The sequence below is a fragment of the Dipodomys spectabilis genome, unplaced genomic scaffold (genome assembly GCF_019054845.1).
Source record: "Dipodomys spectabilis isolate Male_0828 unplaced genomic scaffold, ASM1905484v1 ptg000108l, whole genome shotgun sequence".
Lineage (NCBI taxonomy): Eukaryota > Metazoa > Chordata > Mammalia > Rodentia > Heteromyidae > Dipodomys > Dipodomys spectabilis.
Genome location: NW_024870785.1, coordinates 1,261,132 through 1,287,861, shown reverse-complemented (window position 1 = coordinate 1,287,861; position 26,730 = coordinate 1,261,132). Strand labels below are relative to the sequence as shown.

The 26,730-nt window shown below is 47.9% G+C and overlaps 1 protein-coding gene across 1 annotated transcript in view; it reads left to right on the top strand.

Annotated features, from left to right (window-relative positions):
- Positions 1-24,668, top strand: part of Aqr (aquarius intron-binding spliceosomal factor) — a 53,694-nt gene extending 29,026 nt beyond the window's left edge. The window contains exons 17-35 of the mRNA XM_042687738.1: positions 103-281; positions 2,372-2,539; positions 4,043-4,212; positions 5,628-5,869; positions 7,173-7,319; positions 7,779-7,848; positions 9,121-9,231; positions 9,898-10,007; positions 11,718-11,853; positions 12,124-12,333; positions 12,451-12,588; positions 14,273-14,344; positions 15,061-15,248; positions 16,140-16,311; positions 17,551-17,721; positions 18,645-18,730; positions 20,911-21,085; positions 21,390-21,503; positions 24,166-24,668. Coding sequence (XP_042543672.1) covers positions 103-281; positions 2,372-2,539; positions 4,043-4,212; positions 5,628-5,869; positions 7,173-7,319; positions 7,779-7,848; positions 9,121-9,231; positions 9,898-10,007; positions 11,718-11,853; positions 12,124-12,333; positions 12,451-12,588; positions 14,273-14,344; positions 15,061-15,248; positions 16,140-16,311; positions 17,551-17,721; positions 18,645-18,730; positions 20,911-21,085; positions 21,390-21,503; positions 24,166-24,453 — 2,947 coding nt within the window. The 3' untranslated portion in view covers positions 24,454-24,668. The remainder of the gene's footprint in view (positions 1-102; positions 282-2,371; positions 2,540-4,042; positions 4,213-5,627; positions 5,870-7,172; positions 7,320-7,778; positions 7,849-9,120; positions 9,232-9,897; positions 10,008-11,717; positions 11,854-12,123; positions 12,334-12,450; positions 12,589-14,272; positions 14,345-15,060; positions 15,249-16,139; positions 16,312-17,550; positions 17,722-18,644; positions 18,731-20,910; positions 21,086-21,389; positions 21,504-24,165) is intronic.
- The last annotated feature ends 2,062 nt before the right edge of the window (positions 24,669-26,730 follow it).

Here is a 26,730-nt window from a genome sequence, read left to right as displayed (position 1 = left end):
CCACCCACACAACCAGGGAACACTGTCCTCCTGCAAGTGCGCCCGTCTGCGCATGGCCAGAGTGCTCTGCTGGCTACATAATCACCTTTCTTTGGCTTCCAGGCAGTCTGAGTATGGTGGTGTCGTGTTTGGTGGTTGGGCACGAATGGCCCAGCCCATTGTGGCTTTCACGGTCGTCGAGGTTGCCAAACCCAATATCGGTGAGAACTGGCCAACCCGGGTCCGAGCGGACGTCACCATCAACCTCAATGTCCGAGACCACATCAAAGACGAGTGGGAAGGTAAGCGCCACGCCTTTCAGAGTGTCAGCAGCTCGCTGAGGGGTGTATAACAAGGACACGGGAATCCAAGCGCAGCTGCACACAGCTATAATCTCAGCTCCTTGCAGAGCGTGGGAATTGCAAGTGTGCGCAGCCAGCTTGAGGCTAGCTGGCCCAGACTAGAGGGAAATCCTGTCCAGAAACAAAAAGGAGGGTGGTTTTTCTATTAGAAGTGAAACTAACCAGGATCGTACCAGACACTTCGGAATCTTAATATGTCTGTGAGTTTTGAAAACAGAAGTTCGCAAGACATAAAGGGGAGAAAACCACATACAGTTTGTACACATATGTGTAACAAGGGGGGGTAGATTCAAAAGAAAAACCAACCAAAGTGGATCACAGGGATGGGGGACGGGGGCTTGAGCGTGGGCTCAGGGACGGGGTGCGGTCCCTGAGCACTTGTGCTCAAGTCTGGCACTGCACACTTTGAGCCACAGCTCCACCTCTTGATTTTTTGGTGGTTAATTGGAGATGAGGATCTCGTGGACTTTGCTGCCAAGCCTGGCTTTGGAACTGCAATCCTCAGCTTTCAGCCTCCCGAGTGGCTAGGGTTATACACGTGACCCACCAGTGCCTGGCCGTCTATGTTTCCTGACCTCCCCTTTGTGTTCCCTACCTTCTGCCCCTTTCTCCCCGGCCCCGCCCCGCCCCGCCCCGCCCTCCATAGGCCTCCATTGGAAAATCAGAATGGGCAGGTCCCATTCTATCTGATGGGAAAAGCATTGGGAGCGGTGGTGTATTGGGGGATGAGTGAGTGACGGAATTGTGGGATATGGTAGGAGGAGGAGGTCAGGGCACGGATGCATCCTGGATGTACAGCCGAGAATGTATGTGTTACAGAGAGAGAGAATCGTTTTTAAAATGTTCATAACTTTTAGCTTAAACACTCCTCTTACCCCTTTAAGAGTACTTGAAACCCAGGTCCCCCCAGAAAGGCGCGTGTGAATCAGTGGGATGGTGGTTTGCTCCAGAAAGCGCGGCGAGGAGGGCAGGAGGAAGCGAGGCTCACTGCAGTGGAGGTGGAGGAAGCGAGGCTCACTGCAGTGGAGGTGGAGGAAGCGAGGCTCACTGCAGTGGAGGTGTAGGAAGCGCAGGTCTGAGGCGGCCCTGGGGAGGCGTCGTCCTCAGCTCTGCCAGAAAGTGGCTCCTGCTCACGGCCGGCTGCCACTGAGGGCTTGGAAGTGTGGGCGGCCGCGCGTCTCCCCTCCCACGGCCGCTGCTGCCTGGCCTCGCAGCGGTGTTCTGTGAACACTCCCGTGGCAGCTCTGATGCAGCCGGCCCCTCACGCACGTTGTTCATTCACGTCCCTGGTGTGTCTGCTTGCCAAGATGAGCAGGCAGAGTCGTTGACGGCCAGGCGCTCCAGGGGACCCCGTGGGTCAGAACTGAAGGTGGCATGTGCTGTCACTGGAGCTGCCATCTTCTCCCCCTGCCTCTGAACGGACCGGGAGCCGGCAGAGGCCCTGTTTCACCTGATGGAGAGGGGCTTTGCGCTTTGGCGCCAGTCTCCTGCGTCTTGCTAATCACCCATAAAAACGCTGACTCCTTGCTGACTGAAACTTACCCTGCGCAGCCGCTTTCCGAAAGCTGACGTCACCGGCAGCGTGAGACCTGGAGTGAGAGGCCCGGCTGTGGCTCGAGTGGCACCGGGCGGTAGCTTACGCTGACGTTAGAGGCAGGCTGCGTGTGACACAGATGAATTATAGCCAGCCATATTTTTGGTTAGTTATTAAGAGTGTTAAAAATAAGAATGGTGATGAATACCCAGCTCCGGGGCTGGAGCATGACTCGGAGGCCTTGTTCAGAAATGAGTTCGTGATATAAAAGTTTCTAATTTTAACATCAAATAGCCTTTCGTTTTAATTATTGCTCTGAGATATGATTAAAGATGGCAAGAAAACCCGTAATTGTGTTACAATGCAAAAAGTCCCTGGTCACCCTTACATTTTAAATGTTTTGATATCTCTGGTCCTTTGAGGAGGCTGAGAGTTTTCTAATAAAGGACTGAAAACATTCTAACAAATGAAAATGCCCTTCTATTTATTTTGTTAGGTCTCCGTAAACATGACGTATGCTTTTTAATTACCGTGCGTCCCACAAAACCTTATGGGACCAAATTTGACCGGAGGCGACCTTTTATGGAGCAGGTTGGCCTGGTTTACGTCCGCGGCTGTGAGATCCAGGGCATGCTAGATGACAAAGGGCGCGTCATCGAGGACGGTGAGCTGCCTGCGCTCCTCGTGCGCGGTGCTCGGGGTTTGCACAGAGGACAGGGGTTCTCGGGATGTCTGCACGGTGCTCCCAGGACAGGTGTGCTGTGTGTGTGTGCACGGTGCTCCCAGGACAGGTGTGCTGTGTGTGTGTGTGCACGGTGCTCCCAGGACAGGTGTGCTGTGTGTGTGCACACGGTGCTCCCAGGACAGGTGTGCTGTGTGTGTGCACACGGTGCTCCCAGGACAGGTGTGCTGTGTGTGTGTGTGCACGGTGCTCCCAGGACAGGTGTGCTGTGTGTGTGCGCACGGTGCTCCCAGGACAGGTGTGCTGTGTGTGTGTGCGTGGTGCACACAGGACAGGTGTTCTCAGTGTATGCGCAGGGATAGGTATCTTTGGTTTGCTTACGGTTTTCCAAGTAGAATCTACTCTAAAAACTGAAAAATATATACGCCACCTACCTCCATGGTTTTAGGCAATAGTACTCAAAACTCCTGTGGGAGGCATTTTGTAATATCACACTGAAGCTGTGCCCTGTTTGTTTATTTTTGTCGGTCATGAGACCTGAACTCTGGGCCTGGGCGCTGTCCCTCAGCTCTTCAGCTCAGGGCTAGCGCTCGACCACTTGAGCCACAGCGCCACTTGCAGCTTTTTCTGCTTATGTAGTGCTGAGGAATCGAACCCAGGGCCTCATGCATGCAAGGCAAGCGCTCTACCACTGAGCCACCTTCCCAGCCCAACCCGCCAATGTTTTTAAAAAGGTTTTAGACTAAACATTGGAAAGGATATGATCTTTTAAATCAACTTTATTCAAAAATAGTTCTAAATATTAAAAAAAGAAATATAAACATAATATCATATGTAATTACTAGAAACCTCGAGGTGTTGACAGTTACTGGAACTTCCTTGGCTTCAGTTGTTTTGGCTCGACATGAAAGGGGCTGTCAGCTGGACACAGCTCTACCCTTCCCGGGGACATGTGTGCCGAGGTCAGGGTGGTGACAGGGTGTTTGAGGGCGGGTCCTTTGTGGTGAGGAAGCCTGCTCTGGGAGCAGTGTGCCCCTGGGGTCCAGTCGTCTTTGAGATGGCCTTCCACTGCCCTGCCTTTGGGGGCGACACTCATCGTTACATGAGAACTGCATCCTGCTGGCGCCCACCGCTCGGCCACAAGAACTCAAGTCGGCCTCTGCTGCCCTGATCTTGAGACCAGAGCCTTGGTGCCACTGCCCTGACGGGGCTGCTTGTCTCGATACACGAAGCTACAGCTTCATCTGAAAAGTATTTGTTAGGTCTTGGTTCGTGCGTGCGCGTGTATGTGCGTGTGTGCGCATGCCGAGTGGCTGCGTCCTGGGACAGTGCGTCGTGGCGGGGATGGCACGCTGCAGGTGTCAGGGGAGCAGCAAGCATCTGCAGGAGGCTGTGGGGGGAGCGGGTCTGGGCAGCCTGCTCACAGTTCATTGACGTTAATATTTGAGGAACATTTCATTTGACACACTTGCAAAACCCCTCTAGGACCAGAACCCAGACCCAATCTTCGAGGGGAGTCCAGGACATTTAGAGTATTTTTAGACCCCAACCAGTACCAGCAGGACATGACCAGCACAATCCAGAATGGAACGGAGGATGTGTACGACACGTTCAACGTGATCATGAGGAGGAAACCCAAGGAGAACAATTTCAAGGTGACGCTGGCCCTCGGGGAGGCTTAACCACGGGTAGAAGAGACCTGCTAAGAAGGCGGTCCTACTTACGCGTTCTTCTAAAGAATCCTTTTTGGGGTGCCTGCACTGGGCTCTCCCGTAGGCCTCCAGCCTTGTTTTCTGCTGGTTGGTTTCACACAGGAGTGCTCTTCCTGCTCGGGCGCGGGGGCTGTGGGCCGCTGGGCTCCCTGTGGCTCTCTAGCTCACGGTGTGTGGTGTGTGGTGGGCTCGGTTCGGCTCCTCATGACCGCGACCTGGGCCTCAGACCTCCCCGCCTCCAGCTTCCTTCCTGCGCCGCGCTTGCTCTTCTCGCTGCAGCACCTCGACCCTTTGCAGAGTCCTAGACCTGTCCTGACACGGCCTCCGGCCTCCCTGGTCACGCTCTCTCCTCCCTGACTCATTTCAGGGCAGCCACATGAGCTTTCTTTTCTTTTGTTGTTCTTTAGTAACAAGACCTTGCCCATGGCGTTCCTCGCCTGGAGAACTTCACCCACGCCTTGGCCTGGTCTGTGCCTCCGCCGCACACGGCGGCTCGGCGTGTGCGCCGCCCTCTGGTGGGGAAGCAGGGCGGCTGCACCCACCCCACGTCCCCTTCAGTGGGCACCCTGCTCTTGCCTTGTCCCCAAACCTGGGTCGTTTTTGCAGCTGCGTTATGTAGAATGAAGTACTTACTGACAAAGGTAGAGAACTGGGTTTCACGTTTTATAGAGGCTGACGCACCTGATCAGCATCTGCTGTCCGTCCGTGCTGGCGTGAGTGCTCTCAGCCTCTGGAAGGTGAATGAGAGGTGTGTGTGCTGTCAGGGAGCCTGAGCTCTCGCGAGGGTGGGTGTAAAGGCAGCACTGCCATTCTGTCCGTCAGTCCCACCGCGCTGTCTCTTTGACGGTGCAGATGTTAAGTACTCTGGTAACTTCTTTCTATAGTCCTAAATCTTTAATTCTGAAGTTACTGGAAGCGACTTTGAGCGTGTTGTTCACTGTCTGTTGTATCCCTTGTTCTTAGCAAGCTGATTTTAGTAGACATGTGGTGCAGGCCTCTGACCCAGGGAGAGACTAGCACTGAAGCACTGAGATGTAGACGGAAAGACCCACCCAGCAGCTTCTTGAATGGCTCTTACAGTCTTTTTCTGTTGGGTTTACATGAGTCTGACTTTCGTCCTACTCAGTAGGAGTCCAGTGGGCAGACCCTGCATCTCACTGCCCAGATGAACCCACAGGATAAACTGTTCTTGCTGAGTTAACTCAGCATTTGGTATCAGTCCAGCCAAGCACCTGTCAGCAGAAAATAGCTTCCTGGCTGAGCCACTAGGAGCCTGTGGGCCCCGGAGCCAGCTCTGCGTTCCACAGCACCCATGTTGGAGGGGTCTCACCGACATACTTTTTTCTCTTTGCTGACAGGCGGTGCTGGAGACCATACGGAACCTGATGAACACTGACTGTGTGGTGCCTGACTGGCTGCACGACATCATTCTGGGCTATGGGGACCCGAGCAGCGCCCACTACTCAAAAATGCCCAACCAGATCTCCACCCTCGACTTCAACGACACCTTTCTCTCCATCGAACACTTGAAGGCCAGCTTTCCCGGTCATAATGTCAAAGTGACTGTGGGCGACCCCGCTCTGCAGATTCCCCCGTTCAGGTAAAGTCAGTGTTTGCACCCGCACCCCTGAGCCCGTGGGCTGGACCGAGGGTGCAGTGTCACACTGCGGCTGCCCCAGCCTTCCCCGCAGCAAACACATAGCGTCTGAAGAGAAGTGCACACACACACAGCATTTGCAGTAAGAACACCACTGCATCTTACACAAGATCTTAAGGTACCCAGGCATGTGATGGTGAACTTTATTCTGATTTTAGGAAAAGATTCCTTTTAGTCTCGATTGCTTTCATAGCTTCTAAATACCGATGGAATGCCCTTCATAGAAAATGCTTAGGACCAGAAATGGTTTTGGAGTTCTTCACCCTGTGGAATGTCAGCAGAGACTTCACCAGCTGAGCGTTCCTAATCTGAAAATCCAGTGAGAAATGCCCCTTCCACAAGTCTCCAGCCTCCTCCCAGTATCTGAGTGAACACGTTAGCTAAGCTATAGATCCCAAACACAGGTTCATCTGACAGTACGTGAACTTTGGCTTTACAACTGGAGTAGAAACGGCATGAAGTTGCTGAGGCTCTGGGTGCTGGCACGCTCGGGACTGCATGGAAGCCCAGGGCTTTTCTCCTTAACCAAACCACCCTTGTAGCACCCAGGCCTAGTCTTCCTCCACAGTCACTGTTCTCGTCTCCCTATTGTGAAAGCTCAGCATTGTCTTCACCCAGTATTTGTGACCCTCCTCACGCCTGCCACAGGCGTGGTCTGGCCTCCACTCCTGCGCACGCGTCTCCAGGCCCTCCCGACACGGGCCGCGCATCTTCCCCATCCCTCTCCCCTCCACACTGGCGGAGCTGCCGTCATGCTGGAGCCTCATCCCTGAGCCTCTTAGGCTGGACTCCTCTTGGAAGAGTGGAAAGGAGGACTAGAAAAGTATACGTGGTTTGGCTTGTTTTGGAAAGTTGATTGAAGTCTTGGCTATCCGTGGAGTGCTGCCTCCTATTCAGGCTCCGCAGCTGGCCTTGGATCCTTGATGTCCCCAGAAGTCACAGCAAGGCCTCCACACGCAGCAAAAACCCACAGCCTCCCTGCCACCTGTCCCGCCAAGTCTCTTTCCTGGAGGAGTGAAAGACATGAACCAAACAGTGCTGTGCACGAGACACAGTGTGTTGTCTGACTCTCCCATTCGTGGGAGACAACTTTTACCCCCACTTGAATACTTGTGCACCTGCTCTGTGGTTCTGGGCTTGTGTACTCATAGTGAGCACAGTGTGGTTCTAACAGTCTGACACTCTACACGGTGTGCACTGGACAGTGTATGCTGGGCCGTGCACAAAGGTCTTGCTCTTGTCACAGGATAACGTTCCCGGTACGAAGTGGAAAAGGGAAGAAAAGGAAAGATTCCAATGGGGACAGCGAAGACACTGAGGAAGCAAAAACTCTGATTGTGGAGCCTCACGTCATCCCTAACCGGGGCCCGTACCCTTACAACCAGCCCAAACGGTAACTTGACTGGCTTACGTGCTCACTGTTGCGAGTGGGTAGCTTTACATCTTCCAGGTTCTATTAAAACCTTGGGGTACTGTTGGAGAGTCTAGACCATCTTGCCTTCTACTCTTTCAGTCAGCCAAATAGTTGAGGCGGTTTAGGCCTGGTACCATGAAAGCAAGGCAGCCGTGTTCACCTGCTGTAGTTTCTGCTTTGTGTTCGGGAACCAGAGCCTCTGTTGGCCACATGAGGTCTGAACTAAGTGCACTACCAGAGACCAGTCTTTCCATAGACTTTGTTTTGTTGCCCTTAATGTGGGGCAAGGGAGGGGGCAGTCATCCCTTTGCCAAGGAGCTTGGGCAAGTAGGTGCAAATTCGGAGCAAATCTTTGCACCTCTGGTCACTGCCCTCTTGTACGAAATGTCCTTTGTCACGTGTGCCTCTAACCAGCCTTTGTTTACTGTTGCTTGACAGCAATACCATCCAGTTCACTCACACGCAGATAGAGGCCATCCGTGCAGGAATGCAGCCCGGGCTGACCATGGTAAGGAGCTGCTGTTACACGGGCTCCCGCGTGGACTGCTTCCAGTACGTCCTATTTGAAGCGCAAAGCAAACCAACTTTACTTCTGCCAAGTAATTGAAGCATCTTGTGCTGCCGATTTCAGTTCGCAGCAGCAGAATGAGAATGTGGCCAGAACCGCGGCTTTTCTATAGCACTGTGCTCTGCTTAGTTAAGTACCTGCCACCGCTCGGTTCTCCTCTAAGCCTGGCACGGTCAGCACGTGTACTTTGTATGATCAGTTTTTCTTTTTAATGTTCTGTTGTAGGGACTGACAAGGTGGGGAATCCCTTTTCTTTACCAAGGGCCATTTGGATGCTTACACTGAAACGATCAGTGTATGTAGGCGGGCTGTGCACAGCCAGCGAGAAGCACGTGTCCATCCCCTGTAGCTCACCATGGCCCAGGCCGGACACAGCCCATCCGTCCCGGTGTGATCTGTCCTACTGAACCGCCCTGTAGGAAGGCGCCCCCCCCACACACACACACATTTGCTGAATACTTATCTTTCCTGATAATATTTTTCTGAACTAAAACAACTTCTATTAAAAGAAGAGTAGTGAATTCCCTAGGTGTAATTCGTGTTTCCATTTCTCGATTTTTGCCTAGTGCATTTTGAAACCCTGTGATGGGGACTGTCCTGTCACCTTGTGCGCTGGCTCTTCATGTTGGGCAGAGTGGTCATTGCTGGCTTCCCCAAGCTCCCTGTGGTGTTAATACTGTCATCCACCTTTCTTTTGATGAGTGTTTACATGACACTTCTCATCATTTTAATTCTACACAAATGAGTTTTAAATAGCATATTCTTGGGACCAGTTAGCTTCATTTTAAGCTATTATTTCTTCACAGTTCTTTTCTATATTGTACAGGTTGCCCTCCTGGCACCGGATACTAGATTTTCCTGTCCTTGTTTACTGTCACCTGTCCTGTCTGTTGTGCTGTTGAATCTGTTCAGTGAATTATGTCATTTGCTGTTTTTTTTTGGGGGGGGGGGGTCTGAACTCTGGGCCTGGGCGCTGTCCCTCAGCTCTTCAGCTCAAGGCCAGCCCTCTACTACTTGAGCCACAGCGCCACTTCCGACTTTTTTCTTTTTGCTTATGTGGTGCTGAGGAATCGAACCCAGGGCCTCAGGCATGCAAGGCAAGCGCTCTACCACTGAGCCACCTTCCCAGCCCCCATTTGCTGTTTTTTTTTAGTTGTACAGTTCTTTTTTTAGATACAGCAACAGTGTTTGATTTGTTCATCATGCTTTCAGGTTGTAGGCCCACCTGGCACAGGAAAAACAGACGTGGCCGTCCAGATCATCTCCAACATCTACCACAACTTCCCCGAGCAGAGGACTCTGATTGTCACTCATTCCAACCAGGTGGGGAACTGATGGTGTGTGCGCGGCTGCTGCAGCTGCCTCCTCTCTGCCCTTTTGCCACTGGAAAGCCTTTTTCAGTTCTCTGCACCTGTGTAACAGTGTGTGTAAGACAAAGTTACTGTAGGGTGAGACTCAGGGTCTAAGAATTGTTGTGGCTTGGAAGAAAGTCCCTGTAGCCAGGGCTTTTCTCTGTTCATAAATTAGAAGCAGCCGGCACCAGTGGCTCACACCTATAATCCTAGCTACTCCGGAGACTGAGATCGTCCTTGAGACTCTTATCTCCAATTAACCACCAGAAAACTGGAAGTAGCGCTGTGGCTCAAGCTGTAGAGCACTCCTTGAGCTTAAGAGCACAGGGACAGCGCCCAGGCCCAGAGTTCAAGCCCCAAGACCGACAAAGATAAATTAGAAGCAGAGGTCTGTGGGTAGCTGGGCTTTATAACTTCCAGTTACTTACTTCGACAGGTGTACATACATAGATGGCAGTATCCGAAGTCCATAAAAGCAGTTTTGTTTAGATGATAGATACCTTAATATGCGCAATTCTTTCCCTTCCGTTTCTGTGTTGATGATCACCTATGGACAGTACTGCTTCCAAGTATGTGTCTTTGTTATTCTTCAACAGACTTTGGAACTCACCATTGTCTTTTTTTGTTTTGTTCTCAGGCCCTAAACCAGTTGTTTGAGAAAATTATGGCTTTGGACATTGACGAACGCCACCTGCTGCGTCTTGGTCACGGAGAAGAAGAGCTGGAGACAGAGAAGGACTTCAGCAGGTAAGCAGTTGTGCGAAAAGTGTGTTCAGCTGCCTCTGAAGAGCTGAGGATAACCAGCTTAACTCCACATGGCTCTGGCACAGCCTATTCCGGCTGTGTGGCCCTGGAAGTCTGGCTGGGCTGGGTCTCTGTTCACAGGCTCTGCTGCTGACTCCTCAAGACGCTCAGCACAGTTCAACACTGAACAACTTCAGACGATGCTTTGTCACTGCTCATGCAGAGACTTAGTCTTCATATGTTTCAGGGCAAAAATAAGAGGTGGTTTTAGTGAAAAGCAAATTAATGGTTTTCTGATAGTATAAGTGTAAGTGGACTAACATTGTACAAACCAGATTTCTTCTGCCATTAAATGTTTCGTTTTCTCAAAGTTGCCTTATGGCAGCTTTTAAATTCATTATATTTAAATTCATTTTGCAGCAGCTTCAAACAATAAGCATCATTAATAGGTTTAGGATTAAACATGACCTTTGAGTAAACTGGTCGTAGACATCAGAAGAAGATTAAATTTCTGGGCAGTGCAGAGGAAACACACTGGGTTACTGGGGCTCAAGATTTTTAGTGTGGAGTCAGCCAGAGATACTTCTGCACTATCCCCTAAGTGTTTCCTTGTGTTAAAACTACCTTAGGAAGTAAGTTAGACATTCTTTGTGATTAGAAAATCATATACCTAAGTGAAAATAAAGGTGCAGACGTAATGCTTAATATGTACTTACAGCAGAAGTTTTTACAGTAGTACATTATAAGACAATTTTTAAAACGCTTTCATATGCCAAAACATCTTTGTCTATGCCTTTTATCTTGCTAATAATATATGTGCTTATTCATTTCATTATTCTGGGTGTCTCTTTACCATCATTAAAAGGGGAAATAGTGCCAATGGCCATTTACTGAGGATGGTGAGAGCTGAGGACCATGGTTTAAAGCCAGTCAGGGAAGGAAAACGTGTGAGACACTTGCCCCAGTTAACCATTACAAAGCTGCAAGTGGAGCTATGGCTCAAGTGGCAAGGTGCTAAGCTTCAAGAAAAAAAGTTTGTGAACAGTGCCCAGGCCCAGGGTTCAAGCCCCAGTACTAGCAAACACACACTAAAAAGTAATGCCACTTTCCCTTGTGAAATAGTAGAGGTAGACCACTCATAGTTACACAGAAAACATCTCATAGTCTAGTTGCTGTATCACAAGAGTCTGATGTTTTATTGCATGTCTTATAAGCATTCTTCCTTTCTTTCCCATTGATAAAAATTCCTCATTGCAGAAAATATTTAACTATTGATAATAGAAAAAAGTTAGTGTTTGTATTCTTCTAACTTGAAAAAGCCGCCTTATTTTAGGTACTGCTAACACCAGTTTCTTTCCTGTGTCTGTGGGTGTTTTCTTACTCATTCAGCAAGTGCACAGCCTGCCAGGTTTGGGCACCCAGTTGCACAAGACATAGGTAACAGGATGGCAGAGGAGCGCTTCACAGAGCCTTGACACACCTCGCTGGAAACTGTTCTTGGGCGAGCACCAGGACACACTGTCCTGCTGGTGGAAGTTTCGTTATAAAACTAAAGAGACTGATTGATAATGTATTTGTGGACAAGCAAGTTCTGGGTCAGTCCACCTTATGCAGTGTTTGTATAACGTGAACCAAGAAGTAACGTGGTTTGGCCATTTGTAGTTTCTCTTAATGAATTATCTCCGTTTTGTCTTTTTATCTAACTAATTCTAGGTATGGGAGAGTAAACTATGTCCTGGCTCGAAGAATAGAACTTTTGGAAGAAGTCAAGCGATTGCAGAAGAGCCTGGGGGTTCCTGGAGATGCTTCGTACACCTGTGAGACTGCGGGGTATTTCTTCTTGTATCAGGTAACGCATCATACGCCATTGTAATGGAGGCCCATTGGAAACCAGATGGGTTCTTGAGATTCTTCAGGAGCTTCTTGTGGGGATGGGTGGAGGGGGACTAAGATGAAAACCTGTGGTATTGCCAAAGCGATTATGAATGTGGAAGTGCTTTTATCATCTCTGAGCTTTATTTAAGGTAAGCAACCTTTGCTCGATGATTCAGTGGAAGGCTGCAGTTACCGCTGTTACGCAGCCATATTGTCAGCGAGCAAGCTCAGGTCCATCCCGCAGGTGATGTCTCGCTGGGAGGAGTATATGAGCAGAGTGAAGAGCAAAGGGGGCACACTGCCCGAGGTGCCCGAGGTGGCCGCTTGCTTCCCTTTCCACGAGTACTTTGCCAACGCACCTCAGCCTATCTTTAAAGGCAGATCTTACGAGGAAGACATGGAGATTGCTGAGGGATGCTTCAGGCATATTAAGAAGATCTTCACACAGCTTGAGGTAAGCGTTCACAGGTATTTTTTTTTCTTTTACACTGTGGCTTAAAGTTTGACCTGTTGTATGCATCCCTGGGTTTGTTGCACTGAAGGCCCATGTCGACGCCCCCTCTCCCAACAGGAGTTCAGAGCTTCCGAGCTGCTTCGCAGTGGCCTGGACAGATCCAAGTACCTTCTGGTGAAGGAAGCCAAAATCATTGCTATGACCTGCACGCACGCTGCCTTAAAACGACACGACCTGGTCAAGCTAGGCTTCAAGGTAAGACCTTCATCCATTTGTTGTCTGGCCGCTCGTCTTTAACTACTTACACCATTTTCTGTGTATGGAAGTTCTCGTACTCACTGTCATCCACTTTTAAGAGATATTGTCAAGTAACTCATTTGTATGAATAGCAAATGGACTTGAAGCTAATTATCAGTGCTCGTTAGTACTAATGCATAGTCCCAGGTTTCTACCTAGAATCCCATACTTACGGTACTTTTACTAAGCATCGCTTGTGGGAAACTGCTGAAGAGCACTAACGCTACCCAAGTCTCTCAGGGTGGTTTCACCAGAGGCATCATAGATGCTCACACTGTCCACATATTAAAGTCCTAGCTACTCATTTGTTCCAAACATAAAAGCCTTTAGCTTCAGCGTAGGAAATGCTCTTACTATTTAGACTTCAAGATGAGATGTTGAAGTGTCTCGATCGCATGACACACACACAAGATGACAAGGTGGTAGCCTGTGGCCTGGCTTAGTGGAATGTCATGACTGAGCAGCAGCAAAGTTGAATGCGAGAACCTATGACTTGACTAGGGACGCCAACCTAAGCTCTGGTTTTACTACGCATCGTTTTCCTGCACATAGCTTGTTTAAAACGGGCTTTGCATGCCAAGTTACCAGTGTGCTGCCTGCCTGAAGTAACAATTTTTTGTTGTTGTGGGGCTTGAACTCAGTCTGGGTGCTGTTCCTGAGCTTCTGTGTGCTCAAGGCTAGTGCTCTACCCCTTGAGCCATAGTGCCACTTCCATATTTTGAGTGGTTAACTAGAGATAAGAGTTTCATGGAGACTTTTCTGCCTGAGCTGGCTTCAAATCACAATCCTCAGATCTCAGCCTCCTGAGTAATTAGGATTACAGGTGTGAGCCAGCAGTGCCTAGCTTGAAAGAACAATTTAACGTATTCGAGCTCACCAACAGTGCTAAGTTCCAGGTGACAGAATTCTTTTGAAAGGTTCTCAGCTGCTAGGTAGGACAAATACACAGGAAGTTATTAAAAGGTAGTGTGAACTTACCTATTGCAAATTACTAGTTTTTCATTCACATAAATTAAAATACTGACTTGATGTCAAACCAAAGTGTATCAAGTTACTAACCATATGAATTTGAAAATGTTTCCCATCACAATTTCAGTAGACATTTTCTATGTTAAAAAAGTATTTAGCATGAGATTTTTTTTTTTTTTTTTTTTTTTTTGCTATTTTGTTTTCAAACAGAGTTTAAAAGCCTTTTGGACAAACTCAACCTAAATTAGGTAGTCCGCAGTGCCTTCAGTTGGCCATGTGAAGGAGTCTCCCCGCCAGTGTGAGGCAACATGAGCTGGGCAGGCAGAGGGCGGAGGTGGAAATGGCCAGTAGTAGTCACCGGGCAGCTCTGAGTGACCACAGGTTGTGAAGGTGACGGCCTACCTCAGGGGTAGCATGGAGCCACACAAGTAGATTGTGTGTGATGAGTGCAGTCATCTGGGGTAAGGCTATGTAATTACAAAGCTGCTGCTATGTACAGCGCAGAGACCACGAGGAACGATGCCCGCGTTCTCACTGCAGGCACAGAGGGCACACCCGGGAGCGTTCTTGCGGTTAAGGTGCGACTGGAGATGCAGGGACAGCACCATCAATACGGCTGTGAGCTTCCCTTCTGAATAACGTTTTAATCTCAAGTCGTTGGCATGTCTTTCAGTATGACAACATTTTAATGGAAGAGGCTGCTCAGATTCTGGAAATAGAAACATTTATACCACTTCTTCTGCAGGTAAGATGCAAAGAATCTAGACAGCTGTGCAAGTCTTGAGGATCTAAACCAGCAGCTGCAGTTTGGGGGGTAGTTGTCATTTTCTTGACACTGTTCTAAAGCTATTGGTATCTTCCTTTAGTCTATTCCTGAGTTATTAGTTGTAGCTTTGGGAAATGCATCTACAAAGTAGTTTTGAAAAGGCAATCATTTTAATCAAGAAAATTACATTACTATGCACGGTAGGTACTCTTTCTTTCTTTACAGCTCCTGGTATTTCTAGTTTTCAGTGAATTACTTTTTCATTTCATGCCTAAATTACTGATTCAATAGTGATGTAGTACTGTTTCTTGGCTATCCAGTATTGTTTACTGTTGAAGCATTGAAAATGAAATACAGAATTTCCCGTGTAAGAAGGGTAGACTGCACAGAGCTCTTTGGACTGAATATATTTTATCCGGTAGGGAGCCTGTTTCAAGGAAGCATGGCAAGTAGTTAATTGGGAATTAAGGAAGGTTCAGACTCATCTTTGGGTGTCTCTGTGTTCTTGGAGGACACGTGTTAAAGGGGCTCTCCCTGCCCGCTGCCAGCCATGTCCAGGGCCCACGAACATGCCCGTGCGCGGTGAGGCTAGCGGTCCAGGTTTATAAGCTAATGACACGGTTAGGCAAAGAACATGAAACTACTGTGCTGTACAAACTGGAATATTTTGCCACGTCCTCGTTTTTCATTTCCAGAACCCGCAGGATGGCTTTAGTCGACTGAAACGATGGATCATGATTGGTGACCACCACCAGCTGCCCCCAGTCATCAAGAACATGGCCTTTCAGAAGTACTCCAACATGGAGCAGTCCCTCTTCACCCGCTTTGTGCGGGTCGGGGTTCCTACTGTGGACCTCGATGCGCAAGGGAGAGCCAGGGCCAGGTAAGGAGCCAAAGCGCACCTCTGCCATCCATCTAAGGACAGGAGTTCTGTAGGGCTTAGCATTCCCTACGGCCCAAGGACAGTATATTGTTACATTGTAACAGTTTGATGGTGCTGCCTGTTTGTTAGCACTTAGGAGACTGGTGTTTGCTAAGGAAGAGCTGGAGCTATTCATCCTTTTCAGATAGGGTCCAGGCGTTGGCCCCTGGCCAGCTCAGACTTCCATCTGTGGTTCCTGAACCGCTGGGGTCACCACTGGCCATGTCCAGGCTTAGTCTCACTAACTTCCTGCCTAGACTGGCCACAGACACGATCCTCTGCTCTTTACCTCTCAGATAGCTGGGTTATGTGAACATGGCCAGCAATTAGTAAAAATTTAAAACCTAAAGCAAAAGAGAATACGCCAGTGCCCTGACCTCACTACACACAGTGCTGTCCCAGTGTGTGTCTGTGTGTCTGTGCACACAGGCGTGTGTCCTCAGGCTTCAAGGCCTGGGCACTGACCCTCAGCTTCTTTGAAGGCTACAGCTAGAATCTACCACTTGAGCCAGCTCCATTACCAGCTTTTTCACTGGTTAACTGGAAGTAAGTCTCACAGATTTTGCTGTTGAAGCTGGCTTTGGACCATGATCTTCAGATCTCAGCCTCCATGTTGCTAACCAGTGTGAGAGGCATGTGGCACCGGCACCTGGCCATTTCTTAACTTGCTGGCCTATCAATAAGCTGTAGGCACAGCAGAGCTGACGTCTGCACAGTCTCTTAAGTCTCCTGATCCTTGGAGAAGTCAGGCACTGCTGCACGATGTGGTATCAGCTAGAGGAAGCCCCTGCCCGGGAGGGAGGGCGTCATGTGGGCGCCTGACGCCCCTCGGGGCTGTTTGTCTTTGGACAGCCTGTGCAACCTGTACAACTGGCGATACAAGAACCTAGGGAACTTACCCCACGTGCAGCTCTTGCCGGAGTTCAGTACCGCAAACGCTGGCTTGCTCTATGACTTCCAGCTCATCAACGTGGAGGATTTCCAGGGAGTTGGAGAGTCGGAACCGAATCCATACTTTTACCAGGTGAGGAAAGGCATGTGGCTTTGAGGTTTAGTTTGCATTTGCAGGACTTGAGAGTTGCCTGACTCTCAGCAGTGCCAAACCCTTAGAGTACTTACTGCAACTAGGAAAAAGCTATGAACTAAAAGATACACTAAAGCAGGCGTGGGGAGCATCTGATCCTCAGGCTGCGTAAGTCCCTACAGTCTTTGGTGCTTGGGAAGGTTTGTTGTGGGCAGTCTGCCTGCAGTGACAATTTTGTATGGCCTGTAAACATTTAGACATCCACATGGCCACTGGCTCGACAAAAGTCCCACACTGCTGTACTAGAAATGTAAACCAACACTGGCTACCCAGTCCTACAAGTAAGCCGCGTGGGTAGAGAGAATTGGAAACATTATGACCCAAAGCTAAGAGTGCACTTTCTCCGTGGTGCGTTTTAAGAACCGGGGTGAGAAGATGAGGTGCACAGATAGAATCTTCATTGTTTCCTTGCCACTACTTGATGTCTCATACAGAGAACGATGCAGAAATGACTCGAGACCTCATTGCATTAATCTTGCCAAAAATACCAAATCGTAGAGACTGGATTTCACCTCCAGCTTTTTATGGTCATTCCGTGATTCACAATTTTTTGTTTTTCCTGTCTTCCAAAGAACTGTGTCACCAACACCTGCAGAAATAGTACATTTTCCTGTTGCCTTCACCTGAAATCCATCTTAATCCGTTATGTTCTCACTTGATGTTGTTGCCTCATCTACTATTTAGATTTTGTCTCTACTGAGCTGTAGGTTCATCTTCAGTGATGAGCCAGACCCTGCCTCATAGGAAGCGATCTTCTAGATAAGATGGCAGTTGTGAGGAGGAGGAGAGCAGACAGAGCATAGAGAAAGCAAGCAGCAGTGTGAGAAGGAAGCTGAGGCTGGGCACTGCTAGAATAGGCCTGAGACTGGGTTTTGTACTGGCTTCTTGGATGTGACTTTCCGGGTGGAAGTGCAGTTGTAGTGTGTGAGGTGTCACTGGTCTTACCGTGGTGGTCCCATGCAGTGGTCCCACATCCTTATCAGCCCTGTAAGTTGGTAACTTTGGTGCAAGTGCCAGTGTATTAGCCTAGAGCAGGATTGCCCTTTTCATGCCAGTGTGCTTGAGTCCAGGTTAACTTTTGACTTCTTTAAGTATGCTCAGCACCCAGGTTGTACCACACAGGCCATTTCTATGAAGTAGAAACAAAAGCTTACCCATGTGGCTCTGCTTGTGTTCCAGAACCTCGGGGAGGCAGAGTACGTGGTTGCGCTGTTCATGTACATGTGCTTGCTAGGCTACCCGGCAGACAGAATCAGTATTCTAACAACATACAACGGGCAGAAGCACCTTATCCGCGACATCATCAACAGACGGTGTGGGAATAACCCGCTCATCGGGAGGCCAAATAAGGTGAGTCACTCAGAATGGAACGTTGCGAGGAGTCTGTGTGCATGGCCTTGTCTCCACTGTGCTCTCAAGTAAGGGGGAAAATGAAGTAAGGGGGAAAACTTACAGTTCTGTGACAGCTCATACTTTCAGCCACCGCACCGAATGTTTTTAGTACTAATAATTAGAAGCCCATGTCTCTAAAACGTTTATTGTAATTTAGAAATATGAACTACATAAGTTTTTTCCCCCCAAGGATATAATTTTTACTTTAGGAGGAAGAGTTGAGTTTTTTGTTTTGCCAGTCCTGGAGCTTGAACTCAGTCCCTAAGCTTTTGCTTAAGGCTAGCATTCTACCATTTGAGCCACAGCTTCACTTCCAATAATAATTTACAACTATTAAAATTTACAATTTGCTGTAACCTTGAAAAATAATGTAGCCAGAAAAATGGAAGAATTCTGGATGATGGAACTTGAGGTATAAAAAGTTGAGTAACAAAAACAAGGCATGAATAAGGAGCAGACAGTTGCTGTGAGATACTGGGGATATATGTATGGTAAACAACAAGCTACTTTCCTGAGTGTTAAACTGACAGACCAGTTATCTATGAAGTAATCATCCTTGCCTTCGTGAACACTGGCACTCTGCACATTAGCAAAAGCGAAGGTTAAAACAGGTGCTGAATGTCTAATGTGTGATTGGATAGCATTCTACGGTCTGTTGTGCTTTTGAAAATAACACTACAAGGACTGGAAGTTGGCTCAGTGGTAGAGTGCTTGCCTTGCATGCATGAGGCCCTGGGTTCGATTCCTCAGCACTATATAAGCAGAAAAAAGCCAGAAGTGGCGCTGTGGCTGAGGGACAGTGCCCAAGTCCAGAGTTCACTCCCCACAACCGACCAAAAAAAAAAAAAAATAGAAAAACAGTAACACTTCATTTCCCATAGGTGACTACTGTGGATAGATTTCAAGGCCAACAGAATGACTACATCCTACTGTCTTTAGTGCGGACCAGGGCAGTGGGCCATCTAAGGTGAGTAGAAAAAGCTCTCAGGATTTTACTGAACTGGACTTCAGTTCATCCGTGCCACTGTCACTGTTTCTTCATTTACATTCAGACAGTGTTTTGTCATCAATCACAATGAATCTACTCTGTGTCTGCTGGGATCTCATCAGAAATTAGAGGTGACTGGTAAAAGTCTCCCTGGAGTAGACTTTTCATGGTGCAGGGTTTCGAACTGCTCTCCACACAAGGTCCTTTAGCTTCAGTGTTCAGAGATAAAGGCAGCCTTTGTTTTTTTAAGAACTGTAAAAACAATCTATTTTAATCCCTTACTGTGATATATTTATGTGTTGGAGACGTGACAGGGATGACATTCTCCTATTACAAAGGAGCCATTTAACTTCATTTATCTTCCTGTCCTGCATTTCCAGTTTGTTATTTAACTTTAACTAGTCTCTCCCCTAACACTGATTAAGGTCTGTGTGGAGTTTGCAGTAGTGATCAGATCAGCCTCTTGTCAGGATTAGCCGTATGGAAGAGGAAACTGTACTCTTGAAGCCATGTTTTCAGAAGTTGCTTCAAGATGATAGCATTTGAATACGTAGTTCCTTCTTGTATATTGTCAAGCATGTGCATTATTTAGTTTCATAATAGCTATGGTAATTAAAAACTCACTGTGGTTCCTAATACTTGCCTTTCTCAAATTCTAGACCCCTATTTCAATAACGTTGCATATCCAAAAAACTTTTTTGGGGGGGGTGGGGACAGTCATGGGGCTTGAACTCAGGGCCTGGGCGCTGTCCCTCAGCTCACGGCTAGCATTCTACCACTTGAGCCACAGTGCCACTTCCAATTTTCTGGTGGTTAGTAAGAGTCTCACAGACTTTCCCACCTGGGCTGGCTTTGAACTATGATCCTCAGATTTTAGCTTCCTGAGGTAGCCAGGATTACAGGTGTGAACCACCAGCACCCAGCTAGCATATCTAAATATTCTTAAGAACACCTTATTCAAATAACTTGATCGTGCCAAAATTTTCTTTTGGAAGAAGTGCAGATTCTGGCAGGGGGTGTACCTGTCATACTTCTGGTCTCTCCCAGAGCCTTCGGTCTAGGTGCGCTAACTAGAATCTCACCACATAGACTGAATCTTGCCTTTTGCAAGCAGGAAAACATTGTGTTTATTGTAATCAAGAGAGCCTAGAATAAGAGCTTTGCTGAGATTACACTGCGTAGACCTTCACAATTCACCTTTCTTATGTCCTCGTTGCAGTGGGGTTTGTGAGATAAGAAATTATGTAATGGCCAGGCGCCAGTGGCTCGCGCCTTTAATCCTAGCTACTCAGGAGGCTGAGATCTGAGGATTGCGATTCATAGCCAGGCTGTGAGACCTGCAAGTGGCGCTGTGGCTCAAGTGGTAGAGCGCTCGCCTTGAGCTGAAGAGCTGAGGGACAGCGCCCAGGCCCCACGATCCACAAAAAAAATCATGTGTTGAATCATGTTTTTGTTGCTTAAGCAAGAAGCTGTGTCCTTACCAGTGACCACTCCTCACATTGCGTTCACCTTTTCTGGCTGCTTCCCTTGAACGAAACCATAGAGCAGCATTTGGCACTGAAGGAACGGGAGTCAGTAGAGGAGGAAGGGGCTGACCCACTGTCTCAGTGGCCAGAACTGCAAGAATACATACGTAGGGTTACTTGGATTTTTGTCAATCTGTTTGTGATTTCTTTCCTCACCCCAAAAAACTAGTGATAAAGGACTAAGTTCAAGAAGTTTAAGTTTTGTTTGTACCCATCCTGGGGCCTGAACTCCGCCTAGGTGCCGGGCCTGAGCTGCTTTGGCTCATGAGCCACAGTGCCAGTTCTAGCCTTTTCTGAGTAGTTTATTGGAGCTAAGGGTCTACCTGACTTTCCTGCCCAGACTGGCTTGGAATGGAAATCCTCAGATCTCAGCGTCCTGAGTAGCTAGCATTACAGTTGTGAGCCACCAGCGTCTGGCTCAAGCAGCTTAGTTCTTGGTTGCTGTAATTTAATAAGAATACTTGGTTGGGAAGTGGCGCTGTAGCTCAAGTGGTAGAGCGCTGGCCTTGAGCTGAAGAGCTGAGGGACAGCGCCCAGGCCCAGAGTTCAAGGCCCACGACTGACAAAAAAAAAAAGAATACTTGGTTGGATCTGTAATGGAACTGAAGGTGGGTTGTGTTTTTGCTCCCAAAGGGATGTCCGTCGCTTAGTGGTGGCCATGTCCAGAGCCCGACTCGGGCTCTACATCTTCGCCAGAGTCTCCCTCTTCCAGAACTGCTTCGAACTGACCCCAGCTTTCACACAGCTCACCGCCCGCCCGCTCCATCTGCACATCATTCCTACAGAGCCGTTCCCAACAGCCAGGAAGGTGGGCCTCGGAAAGTGCTTCAGTATTTCCTCTCTGAGTTACCTTGGTGCCTCTTTGGAGTATGCTCACAATTAGAAACTGCTGCTTTAGACCATGTTGAAGTTCTCTTGTGTACACTCCTGTCTCCCTGTAGACAGCCCTCCCTGGCTGTACGGAGAGCCAGTGGCTTCTGTGACTTTAGACAGGATCTCCACACCCATCCCCCATGGGGTTGGCAGCCAGTCTCACGCTAGGATGGGGTTCTGTGGAAAAGTTTGCATCTAGGTTTTCTCACTAGCAGTTGCTTCCTCTGTCTTCCTTCTAGAATGGAGAGAGACCACCTCATGAAGTACAGATCATAAAGAACATGCCTCAGATGGCAAACTTTGTGTACAACATGTACATGCATTTGATACAGACCACACATCACTACCAACAGGTAAGTTTGCTCACGTGCACTCTTGAGGGCACCTGTTTTCGGCTTAGAGCTGAATTTGAGTTTTTTTGTTGTTGGTCATGGGACTTAAACTCTGGGCCTGGGCACCGTCCCTCAGCTGAAGGTGAGAGCACTCTACCACTTCAGCCACAGCACCACTTCTAGTTTTTCTGGTGGTTTATTGAAGAGTCTCACAGACTTTCCTGCCTGGGCTGGCTGTGAACCACGATTACAAGAGTGAGCCACTGGCACCCGGCTTATAGTTGATGTCTTAAACGTATTTCATCCTAGTAATGCAATTTGGGTTTTCTTTTTTTCTTTTTTGTTGTCGTGGGGCTTGAACTCTGGGCTTGGGCACTGTCCCTCAGCTCTTCAGCTCAAGGTGAGTGCTCTACCGCTTGAGCTACAGCACCACTTCCAGTTTTCTGGTGGTTACTTAAAGAGTCTCATGGCCTTTCCTATCCAGGCTGGCTTTGAACCATGATCCTCAGATCTCAGCCTCCTGAGTAGCTAGGATTACAGGTGTGAGCCACCGGCACCCTGCTTTGGTTTTTTTTTTTTTTTTTCAGACAGGATTACAGTCCAGGTTATCTCAAAAATAACCAGAGTAAAAAGAGAGCTGGAGGCATAGTTCAAGTAGTAGAGCACCTGTCTAGCCTGGGTTTGTCTTTTTTTTTTTTTTTTTATTGTAAAGCTACTATACAGAGGGTCACAGTTACATGAGTGAGGTTATGAGTACACTTCCTCTTGAACATTGTTACCCCCTCCATTGTTTTCCCCCTACCATCCCCTCCCTCCCTCCCTTCCCCGAGGTTCTTTTTTTTTTTTTTTTTTTTTGATTGTGATTAAATGATTACATAATTTCAAAGTCACAAGTTCATTCTAACTTCCCTGGAGCAAATTGTCTACCACAGTCTGTAATATATAACAGTGTTCACATGTTATATACCATATTTGTGATCAGCAGCATGAGGATATTTAGTAGTGGTTCAACCAGATGAGCGGGAGTTCTTTGTTTCTTAAGTCCTGTTAGTTTTGTCGTATCACTAACCTTTTGGATTTAGCATCCACTTATGAGGGAGACCATGTACCGTTTGTCTCTTCGTTCTTGGCTTACCTCGCTCAACATGATTCCTTCTAGCTCCATCCATTTCCCTGCAAATGCCATTATTTTGTCATTTCTAATGGCTGCATAATATTCCATTGTGTATAGATACCACAATTTTTGGATCCACTCATCTGTGGTGGGGCACCTAGGTTGTTTCCATATCCTAGCTATTGCGAACAGTGCTGCAATAAACATGGAGGTGCACGTGTCCTTGTATATTGGTTCCTGTTGTTCAGGGTAGATGCCTAGAAGTGGTATGACTGGGTCGTAAGGGAGGTCAATCTTTAGCTTTCTAAGGACCCTCCAGACTGCTTTCCAAAGTGGTTGTATAAGTGTACATTCCCACCAGCAGTGTAATAGGGTTCCTCTTTCTCCACATCCCCTCCAGCATTTGTCGTTGGCTGATTTGTGGATGTGGGACATTCTGACTGGGGTAAGGTGGTATCTCAGGGTTGTCTTTATTTGCATTTCCTTCACCACCAGGGATGATGAACATTTCCTCATGTGTTTCTTTGCCATTTTTATTTCTTCATTTGAGAAGTCGCTCTTTAGTTCCCTTGCCCATTTAGTAATTGGTTTGTTAGGTTTGGGAGGGATTAGTTTCTTGAGTTCCCTGTATATACAGGATGTTAACCCCTTGTCTGATATATTGCTGGTAAATATTTTTTCCCAATTGGTTGGTTGTCTTTCTAGCTTAGTTGCGATAGATTTAGCTGTGCAGAAGCTTTTTATTTTAAGGTAGTCCCATTTGTCGAGTCTCTCTCCAACTTGTTGTGACCCTGGGACTCTGTTCAGGAAGTTCCTTCCTGTGCCTATTAGTTCAAGTGTCTCTCCTACTCTGTCCTGCAGTAGTTTCAGAGATTCAGGTTTAATGTTAAGGTCTTTAATCCATTTTGAGTTGATGTTGGTGCATGGTGATAGGCTGGGGTCCACTTTTAGTTTTCTGCATGTGGCTGCCCAGTTTTCCCAGCACCAGCGGTTGAAGAGGCTGTGTTTCTTCCATTGTATGTCTTTGGCTCCTTTGTCGAATATCAGCTGGCTGTAGGCCTGTGGATTTATATCTGGATCTTCTATTCTGTTCCATTGGTCTTCGGGTCTGTTTTTGTGCCAGTACCATGCTGTCTTTGTGATTATAGCTCTGTAGTAGAGTTTGAAGTTCGGCATGGATAGCCCTCCCATATTGTCTTTATCCCCTAGAATTGTTTTGGCTATTCTAGGTCTTTTGTTGTTCCATATAAATTTTTGGACTGTTTTCTGTATTTCAGTGATGTACGTCATTGGGATTTTAATAGGAATTGCATTGAATTTGTATATTAATTTTGGAAGTATCACCATCTTTACTATATTAAGTCGGCCTATCCAGGAGCATGGGAGGTCTTTCCATTTCCTAGTGTCTTCTGCAATTTCTTTCTTTAACTTTTTATAGTTCTCATTAAATAGTTCTTTTACATCTTTGGTTAGGTTAATTCCTAAATATTTTAGTTTTTGGGAGGTTATTGTGAATGGGGTTGCTCCCTTTATTTCCCTCTCTTCCTGTGGGTTTGTCTTTTTTATTAGACCTTCTTACAACTGCCGCCTGCCATGGTAGAAGAAGCTGAGGAGGTTCAGACCCCAGACGTGGAGTTGGAAACTGAGGAAGAGGCCTTGGCTGCTCAAGGTGACATCATCCCCAGCCCAACGGATGCCAGCTCCAGCAAGGAGACCCTGGCCCCTCAGCCCGAGGAGCCCCCCTGTCAGGCAGAAGCCAGCTCTGCTCCTGTGGCAGGAGCCCCCTCCCAGAGTCTCGCCGAGCCCCAAGTGGACCCCCCAGCTAACCCTTCTGAGGAGGGGGCGTCCAAGGACTAAGCACTTCTTGAATTTTATGCTGCACAGCTGTCGTGGCACACCTGTTCAGTCCTTATTTCTGTGACCTGATCTCTCCCTGTCTTGTATATATGTATATCAAGAACTCGGATTTCATTTGTTCAGTTACAAGGGCAAATAACCTAGTCCTTTGATATTTGTTCACTGAATTTTCTATAATCACACATTAAAATGATTTTCTATAGAATAAAATCAGACTCACGGTTTTGGTGAACTCTAGAAGAAAAGACCGAAGCCACTGGAGTTAGCCATGAGCAGCCTGGCGCAGGCGTCCGAGGTAACAAATTGTATTCTCTGAGAAGATGAGCATGGCCCAGTCACCACAGGTCTCTCTGGTCTGCCAGAGTCTGACTGTGTCTGATTCGAACAGCCCAGCTCACACCTATGAAACAAGGCCAGACAATAGGGCAGTTTCTCCTCACCAAGGTAGAATCAGGTACAGGAGCAGGTTTGTCATTCAGCAGATTGCTACAGGCAGTAAGTGCATTTGGTCTTGGCTCCTGTGGGCAGAGCCCCTGAGTGTCTGTCGATTTAGTTTTGTTGGTGCATCACCACCTACGTGGAGATCTCAGGTCAAAGACGTTTCAGATAGAGCAGGTAGAAGGACAGGACCCAGCAGTGGAGGTGTATGTAGTTAGCAAACAGCAGCAAGAGTGGTGTGGACCAATCTAAACCCGTTTGAACCAAGTTCTCATTCAAGTGCTTCCTGAGCACACTGCTCTGAGTAGCACTGTCCCGCATCTGAACGCAGCCACGGGGGTAGGGTAGAACAGTGAATGACCTCAGGACCCTGGGAGCATGGTGCCAGCACAGAAACAGCTGGCTAGATGTGGGGGGGGGGGGGGGGGGGCCTGCGCGAACCTCTGGTCTGCCAGCTCTGGCCCTGGACGTGTAGGCCCAAAGCTGCTGGGAATGCAGGTGGTTGGTACCAGGGTAAAGATCCAGCCCGGCAGTCTGTCACAAACATGGGAAAGCAGGTGTGGGCATGTGTACGGGGAAACGGCACTCACCACGTTATTGTAATTTGTGGAAGTATGTCATCAGGCCAAGCAGGAGGGAATGAAGCATGCTGCATGACCACTGTTCTTGGGCAAGATGGGTTTTCCTCTGCCCACTGCAGATACAAATTATGATACCTGCAACCAAAACAAGTGGACAATGAGGCCGGCAGTTTTCTCAAGTGAACCATTTCACAGCTGCCCATCACTGGCCGCACTGCTTCATTCTAGACTTTTCTACCAAACTGAAAAGCAAATTTAGGTAGAGATGCAAATCCTTGGCCAAAGGTATTAAAAGATGGTGGATTTCACTGGGCTGGAGGCCAGGGAATTGCTGTTAAAATGTGGCACAGAAGCTGGGCGCTGGTGGCTCACGCCTGTCATCCTAGCTACTCAGGAGGCTGAGACCTGAGGATCACGGTTCAAAGCCAGCCCGGGCAGGAGAGACCGTGAGACTCCTATCTCCAATAAACCACCAGAAAACCGGAAGTGGCGCTGTAGCTCAAGTGGTAGAGCGCTCGCCTTGAGCTGAAGAGCTGAGGGACAGCGCCCAGGCCCAGAGTTCAAGCCCCACGACCGACAAAAAAAAATGTGGCACAGAATTTTTTAAAGGAATTTAAGTTTTTTTCCTCTTTTTTCAAAAAAAAGGAAACCAAATTGAGTTGTCTCCTTCACACTTAATTGGCAGAATAGGGGGCCGCAGTCCAAAGTCAGTTGATTTAGGTCATAAATGATAGCGTCTCAAATTCAGGAACTTTCTGTTTAATCTGGGCTCAGTACCAATAGGTATGGAAGTCTTTCAGACTAGTGTTCCTGCTGCTCTCCATCCTGTTTTTCTTGAATATGTCATGATTTGGGAGTCTATTTTTAAAAGTACACCAAGAAAATGAGCATAAAACGGAGCCATGCAAGCACTGAGATTTCTTTCCTGCAGAGTGCTGAGTCGTAAGAGTTTATTCCCAGCAGCTAAGAATAAGTACCTCATTGATGTGGGCAAATGAGTGAGATCTAAACATTTCCAGGACTGTCAAGTTGACTTGCCGAGTTGAGAAGACAAAGTACATTAAGGATGAGAGGGCGTTTTCTCGTTCTCTTCCAATGAGGCGCACATGAAACGGGCCTTCTGGCCCAGCTTTACCCATGTTCTTCTCACCTGCCCGTGTTCTTCATCTTACACCAGGAGAGACGTCCTTGGGATGGATTGGTTTCGTGGTGTAATGCTGATGAAAACCTGGCGGCCTAGTGCTGACTGAATGCCCGC